Here is a 12946-nt window from a genome sequence, read left to right on the forward strand (position 1 = left end):
CTTTCTTAGTGCCCGTGTAACCAACAAAGAGCTGGGCGTTCACCCGGAATTGTTTGGTGCGATCCAAGTAGGAGTGCGCACGTTTTGGATCCAGACGATGGAGCCTCTCCCTCTTTTGAAGGATGCGGAGGCGGACAGAAGGTGGGCAAAGTGATGGTTTGGTCAATATGAAAAGAAGTGACCCCCCTTAGGATGAAAGGAAGGTCGAGTTCTGAGGATGACCTAGTCTGGATGAACCGCCAGAAAGGGAGGCTTGGAAGAAAGCTTGTAGCTCACTCACCCTGTGCGCAGAGGTGATGGCCACCAGAGAAGCAGTTTTCAAGCTTAAAAGCCTAACAGGACAGTTATGTAGTGGCTCAAAGGGAGCGCACATCAGAGAAGTAAGAACCAATTTCAAGTCCCACTGAGGCATTATGAAGGGAACAGGAGGGAAAAAGAGGAGTAATGCCCTTAAGAAATCTATTTAGAACAGGAGACTTGAAAAGAGAAGGCTGATCAGGAAGGCGGAGGAAGGCTGAAATGGCCGAAAGGTAGCCCTTAAGAGTGCCCAGAGCAGACCCCTGCTGGGCCAAAGACAGGAGGAACCAGAAAAGACAGGAGGAACCGAAAAAAGAGGGGCAGAAAGGGGATCCACAGCCTTTGCTGTGCACCATGTCACAAATTTATTTAATCTGCAGGTGTACACCGTCCTAGTGGAGGGACGCCTGGCTACCAAGATTATATCAAGCCAAATGACGCCAATTGCCGCCGCTCAATCCCCACGCAAAGAGGAGGAGGCTGTATAGGTTCAGGTGGAGGACCGTCCCCTGCTGTTGTGACAGATGATCCTCCCAAAGAGGCAGTCGGATCGGAGGATCGATGGCCATGTTGAACAGCTCGGGATACCAGACTCGCAAGCCCAATACGGAGCCACAAGAATGACTTGGGCCCGATCGCGCTTGATCTTCTTCAGAACTCTGGGCAGAAGTGGTATAGGTGGAAAGGTGTATAGAAGATCGCACCTCCACTCGTGACGAAGTGTCGTCTAGAGAGATTCCAACACTCAGAATTGCTGACATTGTGCGTTCTCTTCGGTGGTGAATAGATCTAACCAAGGCTTTCTCTACTGTTTAAAAAGACCTTGCACCACCTCCTTGTAAAGACTCCATTTGCAATCCATCATGCACCTGCGGCTGAGTTAGTCTGCCCTGACGTTCAGTGAACCCGCCAGGTGTTAAACCACTAGGGAAGTGCCCTGATGTTCCAGCCATGTCCAGAGACGGAGGGCCTCTTGATATAGGGTCCACGACCCCACCCCGCCTTGTTTGTTGCAGTACCACATGGCGGTGGTGTTGCCAGTGAACACCTGCACTACTCTTCCTAGGACAGAGGGAAGGAATGCTTTTAGTGCAAGACAGATCGCCCAAAGCTCAAGAAAGTTGTGGATGTGGAGCTCTGACTCAGTCGGAGACCAGTGGCCTCTGATCTCTGCCTTTCCCATGTGCCCCCCCCCCATCTCAGAAGGGATGAGTGTCACCACTGTGTGTTCTGGTTGGGGAAGGGAGAGGAATCTGCCTTTGACCCAATCCTGGTTCGTGAGCCACCACTGCAATTGTTGTGCAGTGCCCTCCGATATCTGGATGCAATCGGACAGATTCCCCCGATGCTGCGCCCACTGAAACTTCAGGTCCCACTGCAAAGCCCGCATATGCCACCTGGCATGATCGACCAGCAGGGTTCAGGATGCAGGAGGCCATGAGGCCCAGCAGCCTCATGGTCATCCTAACCGAAACCCGGGATAGAGGCTGAAAGATCGGAATCATAGCCCGAATATTTCGGACTCGCTGTTCAGGAGGATAATCCTGAAACTGCGTTGTGTCCAGAACCGCGTTGATTAAGAGGAACTTCTGAGAGGGGGTCAGGTGTGACTTCGGCACGTTGAAGGAGAACCCCAGCAAATGCAGTAGGTCGGCCGTAGTCTGGAGGTGGGAGACGACTGCCTGGGGTGAGCCCGCCTTCAACAACCAGTTGTCAAGATAGGGCAAGACTGGAACCCCTGATCAGCGCAGATGAGCAGCAACCGCCACCATCACTTTCATGAACACCAGAAGTGCGTGGTAAGGCCAAAGGGGAGCACGGTAAACAAAGTGCTTGTGACCTACCATGAACCGTAGATAATGCCGGTGGGCCAGCAGGACAGGGATGTGAAAGTAAGTGTCCTGCAAGTCCAACGCTACCATACAGTCTCCAGGGTCGAGGGCAGACAAGACCCGAGCTAGCGTCAACATCTTGAACTCCTCCTTCTGGAGGAAGCGGTTGACGTTCCTGAGATCCAAGATAGGAGGCAGGCCTTCGTCCTTCTTGGGTACCAGAAAGAAGTGGGAATAGCAACCTACTTCTGGTGCAGGAAACGCGCTCAATGGTAGCCTAAAAGGCAAAGGCCATCAAAGGGCATGTCCATAAGGGTGGATTTGACAGCCCCTAAAAGACCAGTTGAACGCAACCAGGCGTAGCGTCAAAGGGCTAGTGGCGTGGAAATCGTCCTGCCAAGTGCGTCGGCGGTATCCAGCCCACAGCGGATGGTAAACTTTGCTGCGTCTCCCCCTTCGGCAATTGCACAGTGTGTGACCCGGGCCGCCTCCGGGCACTAAGGCAGCACTTGCGCCACTGTATCCCACACAGAGTTGGTGTAACGGCCCAACAGACATGCAGTGTTTTCCGACCGCAGTCTAAAGCTGGCAGAAGGAACATAACATTTTCTTCTCAAGGTGGTCCAGCTTTTTGGATTCTGTATCTGGTGGTGCAGTGGGGAAGGCGCCTTTAGAAGTGGAGGCTTGAACCACCAAGCTCTCAGGTGTGGGGTGTTGGGAGAGGAAAGGGGAGTCGACCGGGCGGTAGCGCTGGGCAATCATTCTGTCCACAGGAGCCCCGGTGTTGGGCCTGGACCACGTGCCCAAAAGGATGTCTGTGAGGGCTTCATTAAACGACAGCAGGGGCTTCAAAAAGCTCGCTGTTGGTTGAAGGAACTCGGTCAGGAGGTTAGTCCTGACTGCCACTGTAGGTAGCTCGAGATGGAGAGCCTCGGCTGCCATACGCAACACCCCTGCGTATGACGCTCCCTCCTCCGTAGCCACGGTAGGAGGAGACAACATGCCTAAGTCTGGGGAGGTATCCAGACCACTGGCATCCCTCAGCTCCTCTCTTCAGTCCAGATCGTATTCTAACTGGTCTGTTAAAGGGTCACCAGACCCCTCCCAGTCTTACTCACCCTCCTCTGGCTGCCAATCTGGCTGAAAATGGCCAGGGTGGGACACAAGGATATAAAGTACCCATCGGCGCAAATTCCAGCATCGGTTGACGCCGGTCCGGCTCCGTGTCCACATCAGGGTGGAAGCCGGGGTTGACGCCGGCTCGGGGGACAGCCGGTGTCGGCTGCGGATGTGATGCAGGTGGAATCAGCGCCAGTGGAGGTGTAACGAGGTCAACCTGGAAGGCTCCGCAAGCGGAGTCGCCGGAGGTGCACCACCCGCACCCTTCGTTGCGTCGGCTGAGACTAGGGGAAGTCGAAGAGCGACGATGCTTCTTCAACTTTTTCCTGTGCTTCGACTTACCTGACCCAGAGTGTGAAGACTTAGAAGAGGACTGATGAGAACTCTGCAATCAGTCTCCTGACCTCCCACGTGACCGGGACCTTGAGCGACGCGGAGCCGACTGCCGGGCTTCAAAGAGCTTTCGGGACCGTTCCCGCAAAGACTTCGGGTCAGCAGTCGGCGCACAACTTGGGGTCATGGTAGTGCTTCAGGCAGTAGAGGCACATGGTGCGGATCTGTCACCGACATCAGTCGGGTACAGGAATTAAATGTCTTGAATTCGGGAATCCCCCGTGTGCCAGGAGTCGGATAAGACTCAAAAATAAAGTCGACAAAAGTCGCAAAAAAGTCAGTTTTGACTGGGGGTACCGCTCTCTCCGGATCTACGCTTTCTGGTGCAGAAAAATAAAGAACTGACGTCAGTGTGCGAGGGCAGCATCTATGTAGCTACCACAACGTCGTCCTGGCGACCATGACGCCTAATGCGGAGTCGACCGACACGCAGCGGTACTGCTGACGAAAAACCTTCCGGATCCAGTCTGACGCTTGGGGGTAATTCTAAGGTAAGGAATCTATAACTGTTTCTTTCAGATGTAGCAGTATATTTCAGTGTGGATGAGGGGCCACATTCAACACCAAACTGAAGAACGTCTAACTCTCGAAAGATAATTCTCAATAAGGGAGTTATAGATGCTGATTTGTCGTTTAAAGTGTGCACATCCCTGCATACAATGTCCCAATTTAAAGATGGCCACCAAGTAACAAATTCCGTATTGTTTAGGGAGTGTGCATTACTGCTCACCATGTGCCAATCTAAAATGGGCACTGAGATGTAATGTAGTAGCGTTGATACGTCACACGTTAATGTATATAACGCCGACATGCCCCATGCAAAATGGCTCCTTCATCCTGCGTGCAACTGCACAGGTATACGGTATTCCTGCACGCTGCCAGAGATTACACGAGACCTGATCGCGCACAGTGCTCCATACGTTGTAGAGACTACGTGGTGCCCTCATCTCAAAATGGATTTCGGTTCTCAAAACAACAAAGGATCCTCCGAGATCAAACAGAATCCCCATAACTGCTCAACACTACTTCAACCAGAAACTTACCTTTAAGATGACATTCAAAAATATAGTACCTTCAAAGCCTGAGCACAAACCATAGCAGATCCCTTAAAACAATGGTCACCTACTAATGGTTGCTGGTTATTCCTTGAGGAATTCACATCACCAGTGTTAAGGTGGTGCTCCCAATCAACCAGACAGACTCCAGAAAGAGGTCAATTGGATTAATTCTTTAGGATCAGAGAACGGGAACCACCAGCCTCAACACAGCTACCCTCATCAGTAACTGCCAACCCCAGTAACTTCCTTTGATGAACAAAGTTCCATAGGTTGTGACATATGAAGGCACGCATCTCGGACTCCCATAACATCAAAAACAGATCACAACAAATAGGGTCCAGAAAAAGGCAAAACATCTGGGTGGCCACACAGAAGAGGTACATTTCCTACAATGTTACTGTCTCTGACCTCACCAACCATTAGCCTTATGCATCAACGTCCACCCAAAAAATCTGAGTAGGTTGCAAGCTTTAAAATAATCACTAAATCGGAGAAGGAGATTGCAATAACTAATCAGACACCTTTCCATTGGGTAAAGAACTCCATAGAATATTTAGGCATCCAGATTACATTTAATACAGAGGATCCATGTATGGTAAACATACAGCTACTATAATTGGTAGGTGAAGAATTCCATAGAAAATCACCATTCTTCATATCATGGCTTGGTAGGATGAATGTTATCAAAATGAAAGTTCTACCCCAAACCCTTTACTTGTTCCAGGCCCCTCTTATCCAGGTACACAGATTCTTTGCAGAATTTAAGATTAGGAGACTCATGTTGAGAGGTCAACGGCCATAAAAGGGCACCTCACTCACTACAAAACTCAAAGGGGTGGGGTGATCCATTCCATACTTTCTTGTATTTCAGAGCAGACCAACTCTCGGTAAGAGCAGGCTGGTCCCTAAACATTGGGACTACATGGACAGTGGGAAGGACAATTTATGATTTAATCTGGAAACCGAAGCCCACAAACCCACAAATGCCTTTTTAAGTACCCCAGCATCAGAGATCACACTGAGGAGGTACTACTCCTGTCACTTCACCCATCTATTCATTTTAACTCAGTCTTGCCCACTCTACATACCAGCTCATCTGACAAGTGGGTTGAGGCATAATGCATTACCATATCAGAGATGTGTTAGGGACATAAAGCTTATACACAAAGATTCCACCTCAACAAGGGTGTGCTTCTATTATGCCCAGCTGAGATATTGGGTAATGCACCGCTATATTGAGCAAACCCTCACAATTTAACCTCAGTAGAAATATTTGTGAAAAACACTGTTGAATCCCAAGGACGTATCACCACAGTATACAATACATGGCTACAGGCTGCAACTACATGACACACCCTGGACAGTCACAATGGTCTACAATACTTGGGCGGGACAGAAGAAAAGGCCTGGGATAATATCTGGCACAGCCTTTTCAAGTGCACACAGAGCACAGGGGGAGTGAGGTCCATTAAAAAGTTATTTTGCATTGGTACCTATGTCAGACAATACAGGTTATCCCCACAAGTACAATGGGCAGGAAGGCTGTGGACTCTTAGGTGAATTCAAACAAATTTGGCAGACTGACCACAGATTAGGGCTGTCAAGAACGAAATGTTTCACTGTGAGTAAACTATTCTGCCATACTCTCTCCCTTTTGTTGCTTCCTTTGAATTGCTGGGAATGACCAAACCGCTATTACAACATCCCACAAAGGCTGACTGGCAACTCCTAAGCAATTCTATGGCAGGAACGGAGGCTTCAGATTAGGCTTTTCTTTCTTCAATTTATTAGCTCCAGCAGCTTTACAAAGACACAAACCATATGAAAACTACATTTCCCATGAACATAGGGAAAAATGGAACCAAAGTTCAACAGAGCAGCCAATCCTGCGTGAGGACGTCCCATAACTTCCCGCCGGGACGCTATATCCTCCTCTTTCTTCGCTGCTCCAGCAGCATTGAGATGAGTGCCTTTTCTTTCTCTCATATTTTGTGACCGTTTTATTGGTATTTTGGGTTTGTTTGCTTTCAACGCATGATTTATTGAGGGGGATTGCCTTGTGTTTGCATTTGTAGCGGTAACGCTGTGTTCTCAATTTTAGACCGGCCTCAGCGCACTGATAGTGCATCTACCCCCGCCACAACATCTAGCCGTCTGTTTCCGCTTAAACAATCACTTAGCGCGGTTCAGACGGACTCAGCTGTGGGCGAAGAACCCTGCAACGTTCTATGGGCATTGTTCTTTTTCGAAGAGCCCCTGCCTGCAGCAAGAACACCCACATTGCGGGTAAGATCAATTATTACTTTAGCGGGACCGGCCGGGGCCGGTGCCAGTCCCTCAGAATTGAGAGGGCGAGTATTCTCTGGTCTCAGGCCTTTACTGGCTGTAGAAGCGCACGTCCTGTGTCATTTTAAAGGGTAATCCCCTATATTAACCCCTGTGAGTATTGCCATCACGTTTTTCCCAGTAGCTTCATGGAGTTTGAGGACTACTAGGAGGAACAGGAGGAGAAGGCAGTGTACCTGCCAGTAGATGACCACTTTTGTAGGGTCATGGACTCATCTATTCTCAAGGCAGTGTCCCAAGTGATTGAGCCTTTGGAGAAGAAAATAGAGAAGTTTCAGGAGCAATGCCTTTTACCCCTCGACCAGAGGGAATATCTGTCGGGTCTAAAATTCCCCTACCTCCGGGCCACTAGTGTAGCAGATCCCAAGCGCAAGCTTTCTGAGGAGGTAGGAGTAGACACAGACGCCTTTGCGCGCCTTAAGAAGGCATTTATGGAGACCAAGGCCTCCAACCCTCCCAGCAGGCCAGAGGAGGCTCTGGAGGGGCCCTCTGGTACCCCGGACGAGGAGACTACTTTGGACCCAGATGAGTCCCTCAGACCTCTGACGGACATGGGGAGTCGGAGCGACCATGGCGCCCATCGAACTCTACCCAGCAACGTCTCTGGATCCTAACACAGATATGCTTAATCCAGATGACTTATTGCACCCACTTTCACCGCAATGGACTCCTGCCCCCAAGGTGGCAGCCTACATGACGGCTAGACTATGTAAACCCCTGGACCAGGAGGTGAGGAGCTGCCTCTGCACGGAGTGTCCGCGACCTACCCTAGAGGATAAGGTCGCAGTGACCCCCGAAGTGGATCCGAAAATTTCCACCTTTTTAGCAAAATTCATTTGCGATCCTAAGAAGGGTATTGACCGCTCGTGGAGAGCGTGTCAAGATAAGCTCTTAGACACAGCTGGTCCCTTGGCGAAAATTCTGGATATGGCGGTGGATGCCAAGGCTTCGGGTAACCGGATATACCCAGATTCCCTCTCCATTTGGGCGCAGATGGCCATCATTTTCTTAGGGAACGCCAATGTGGCGATCTCAACTGAACGGCACAGGTCCCTCCTTATAAAAATTGATCCTAAGCTTGGGGAGTTGGCAACCTCAGAAGCGGGTCCAATAGCGGAGGGCTACTTATTCGGGGACCCCTTCGTAAAGGAGTTAGGCAAGTTTTTGAACACATTTAACTTTCTGGACAAGGCCCAAATGTCGATCAAGCGGATCTTCACCCCATGTGTTTTTGGCACAGCCGGTCGTGGCAGGGGGCGCTCGACGGGCCGCCCTCACAACAGAGCCTCCATCAAGCAGAGCGAGTCCCATAGAGGACAGTATCAGGACCAGGAAAAGTTCGGAAACTTCTATCCGACCAGGAACTTTTCCCGTCGCAGAGAAGGCAGAGAACGTGGAGATGGTTCCTATAATACCCAACGAGGTAAGACTCCAAAGTTTGGGGGAGGTGAAGTTGGGAGGCAGACTTCAGTGTTTTCTTCACAATTGGTCTTTGCTCATCTCAGACGCTTGGGTTTTACAAACCGTCATAGGGTTTCAAATAGAGTATTCGGGATTCCAACTGAACCTTTTTGCCCCAGACCCCTCACATTCACGCGGGAGCAGGGGGAGCTTATCGACAGGGAGATTTCTGAGTTAGTACGCAAAGGGGCTGTCACACCCTCCACTCTTCACCCCGGGGGTTTCTCAGCAACATCTTCTTGGTGGAGAAGCAGGACGGAGGCTACTGCCCCTTAATAAATCTACGAGAGTTCAATGGGTGGCTCATTTCCCACCATTTTAAAATGGAGTTTTCACCTCCTGAGGGATCTGTTACAGACGCGGGACTGGATGGTCCGTCTGGACCTCAAAGATGCTTACCTTACAATCCCGTTTTTTCCCTCACAGACGTTTTCTGCTGTTTCAGTGGGGTTCTCAGATCTTAGAGTTGACCTCCCTTCCTTTCAGGCTACATTCCGCTCAGTGGTGTTTCACCAAGGTGATGAAACCTGTGGTGGAGCGCCTCAGATCGGAGGGCGTCCGGCTGATAAATTCTCTGGACGACATCCTCATTATGAGTCAATGTCCCCCAACGCGCCCTGGTGGCTCAGCTGAAACGAGCCATATCCCTCTTGGAATCCCCGGGTTTTGTCATCAACAAGACCAAGTCGGATCTGATCCCTTCTCAGAGGATGCAATTTCCAGGTTTCATGTTAGATTCGGTCGCGGCGACCTTGTCCCTGCCCTCTCGGAAGTTAGCCAAGATAAGGCATGAGCTGAAACATATGTTATCACGGCCCACGATTTCCCTACGCCAATTAGCCAGAGTGGTAGGCCTTCTATCGTCATCGATTCAGGCTATATTTCCGGGGCCCCTGCATTTCAGAGCCCTTCGGCGCCTCAAAGTCTATCATTTGCGCAGAGGCCTCACCTATTCCAAGGTAGTACCCCTCACAGAGGAAGCAAAGTCGAAACTGCAATGGTGGGTCAACCATATGGAAGCCTGGAATGGCAGGGAGATTTTTGGCTCACAACCAGATCTGGTGATAGTCGGACGGCAGCGGTTCCGGTTGGGGTGCCCTCTGCGGAGAAGTATCTACTGGAGGAAGATGGTCCTCTTCCGAGCAATCCCTTCCCATCAATTGTCTGGAGTTGATGGCGGGCTCCTTCGCAGTGAAGTGTTGGACAAAGGACAGGATCCAGATTTCTGTTCTGCTCAAAATGAACAATGTAGCGGTGTGGTACATCAATCATCTCGGAGGGACGCTGTCCAAGGCTTTGTTGAATCTGGCTCACGATCTATGGGAATATTGCCTATCCAACCATATATCCCTATCGGTGGAGCATCTGCCGGGTTTGTCCAACCATGTGGCAGACTGGTGCTCTCGCCACTGGAAGGACACCAGCCTCTGGCAACTACACCCCAGTGTGTTCAGGGAGATCCAATCTCGATAGGGTCCCTTCTCGGTGGACCTTTTTGCCTCCCGTCTGGACGCCCAGCTGAGACGTTACAACAGTTGGCGTCCGGATCCGGAGGCATTGGCGGTGGATGCCTTCCTCCAGGATTGGAGCAAGGATATGCGTTTCCCCCATTCGCAATGATCATGAGGTTATCAACCCAGGTGAGGAGACAACAGGCGGACCTAGTGGTGATCACTCCAGTATGGAGGTCGCAATTTCGTTTTCCAGTGCTGATGGAACTTTCCTGGGATTTTCCAATCCCTCTACCCCTCGGTTAAGATCTCCTCAAGGATCCTCAGGGGAATCCCCACCACCTGGTCACGGGCGGTTTGCATTTGATGGCCTGGCGGGTTACAGGCAACGCTGGAAAGTCCCAGGTCTTTCGGAGGAAGCTGCAGTTTTGCTCTCTAGGTCATGGGCCGAGAGCACCAATAAGAGATACCGGTCCGCTGGTCACAGTGGGGAAGTTGGTGTCTGCGACAACAGGTGGATCCGATGGGGGCGGACGTTGTCTACATCCTTAACTTCTTAGCCTCGCTAGCAAAGGAGGGTTTGGCCTATAGGTCAATCAACACCTTTCGTTCAGCGATCTCGGCGGGCCATGTACCAGTGGATAATCACCCAGTTGGCGAACATCCCTTGGTTTGCAAATTATTGAGAGGTATAAGGCTCTCTGTTCCTCCCGAACCTCGTTATTTAGTGTTATGGGATGTGAACAAGTATTTGTCATGAAAGCAAATATCAGCTAAACTCGCAATGTTGCTATGTTTGATTTCATGTCACAGGGTGTCGTATGTGAGGGCCCTCGACCTCCCTGGCCGGGTTCTCACCCCGGAAGGAGTTACGTTTCACATTTCTAGACGAACTAAGTGTGATTCACGGTTTGTGTCTTATCCTCCTTTCCTTGACATCCCAAAATTATGTGTGGTCAGAGCGCTTAAAGCCTATGAGGTGGCGACAGTAAATATACGTCTACAGGGCGTAAATCAGTTGTTTATAGCTCTTACTAAAGCACACAAGGCGGTATCGTCTCCCACGATTGCGAGGTGGGTCCGATGTGTGATGCAGGAAGCAGGTATAGATACTTCCCACTTTGGAGCTCATTCAGCGAGGGGTGCAATGGCATCCAAAGCTTTTTCCCTAGGAGCTAGACTGGAGGATATTTTGAATGCCGCAGACTGGTCTTCGGACTCCACTTTCAAGAGATTCTACTTTAAACCAGTGGTATCACTGGGATCTTTGGTGGTGGACAAGTTTTAAACTTGCCTAATCTGAAGCCTCCGGTCCTGCCACAGAATGCAAAATTTCCTAGCTAACGTGGTAAGAAAGTTTCAATTCTATTAAGGACGCGGAGGCGAGGATTAGCCAAACCCGGCTTTTATACAACCCACCCAGAATTTCTGCGTATGTACGGTGAGTAGCGGTTTACGATGATATATTCTTGACTGTAGTATGCTGATTTTGCCATTGCTCTTTACTTGTCTTTTTGCAAATATCATGTTAATCGAGTTTTTTCCTGTGACATAGGGTTCTAGTCCATTGATCTTACCTACATGTTTTTTCTTGCCTAAGGATCGGAGACTGGCATACAGGAATAACCAAAGACTGCCTTGATGGGGTCGCACGAAGAAAGAGGAGGATAGAGCGTCCAAAACTTTGTTTCCATTTTCCCGTGTTCATGGGAAATGTTGTTTTCATACGGGGTGTGTCTCTTTGTAAAGCTGCTTGAGCTAATAAATTGAATAGAGAAAAGCCTAATCCTGGCCTCCGCGTCCTTAATAGAATTGAAACTTTCCTGCACGTTATATAGGAAATTTTGCATTCTACATCCCCACCCAAAGTCACATTAGGTGCATACTGGGAAAGAATCTCCTTCACACATTGCTCTTTGCTAATTACAGCTGAGGAATATTTTTGCAATGGGGAGATTTTCTAGATCGCATCAATAAAGACTGAGTCGATATAGTAACCTTTCTAGACTTCCTGTCAAATGTAATCCCATTGGGTTCATACTCAGTAAAATTTCAAGCCATATACCCATGACATTTTTTTATTTATTTTTCAATCATAATAAAAGTTTCAGTCATAACATTGGTAGAAAAATCACTGTACATAGACAATTTTACATCCACATTTGCCGTAGCGTTCTCTAGGAGACAAGGGTACAAGAATATATTCCATAGATCAAATTTCTCTCTCTCTCTCCTTCCCCTTCCCGACTTTTGTGGTAATTATTTCCTGTTGAGTTGTGAGTACGGCTCAATGGAAGTCACTAATTGTATTCCAGTCTTCTATTTTTAAACCATAGAAGCTCAGCCATGGGTCCCAGATCCTCAAACTCTTTGGGGCATCCTCTGGCCGCAACCCATTACGTTGAGTTTTATAGGTGTTGGCCTACTAAGTTAGAGAGGACTGTCTACAATTGATGTGTTTTAATTCCAACAAGTTATGACAATGTTATTTCTATTTTTGATAATCCTCATACACACCTCTAGTTTTTTGGGGGAGTGGGAATTCTTTCAAAGAACTGGGAAAAACATAGAAAAATACATAATATTGGGCTGGTATTCACAAATGTTGTATATGCAAACTATATAACCACAAGGTGGTTTTTTGTAACAATGTCCAATATTGAAATTTAATAAAAACAACAGGTTATTAGAAGAAAATGAGCAAACAAATTATTTCAATGCACAATGTATGTATTGTTAATCCCACCAACAGTAATAGTGACAGTACATGTACATAAAGCATTCCTCAAGTTTGGCACCTAGACCACTACAGACTAAGATGTTGGGAAGTAGTTTATATTAAACAACAAAAATAAACAGTTGGCATTAGACTCTACCTGAGAGATGTGGATTGGGACAAGGCCAAAAACTGGGATGAAATGCTGGTACATTCGTTACTATCGGGAATTCTGTGTGTCCCTTCTGCAAAGAGACAGGAAACATCAACATA

At 48.8% G+C, this 12946-nt stretch overlaps 1 protein-coding gene across 4 annotated transcripts in view; it reads right to left on the reverse strand.

The window, feature by feature from the left end:
* Nucleotides 1-12946, reverse strand: part of MAPKBP1 (mitogen-activated protein kinase binding protein 1) — a 921590-nt gene that overhangs the window by 66922 nt on the left and 841722 nt on the right. For all 4 annotated transcript variants that reach the window (XM_086937231.1, XM_086937232.1, XM_086937229.1 and 1 more), the window contains one exon: nt 12834-12918. In XM_086937231.1, coding sequence (XP_086793357.1) covers nt 12834-12918 — 85 coding nt within the window. The remainder of the gene's footprint in view (nt 1-12833; nt 12919-12946) is intronic.

This window comes from Lissotriton vulgaris, chromosome 9 (genome assembly GCF_964263255.1).
Source record: "Lissotriton vulgaris chromosome 9, aLisVul1.2, whole genome shotgun sequence".
NCBI classification, from domain to species: domain Eukaryota; kingdom Metazoa; phylum Chordata; class Amphibia; order Caudata; family Salamandridae; genus Lissotriton; species Lissotriton vulgaris.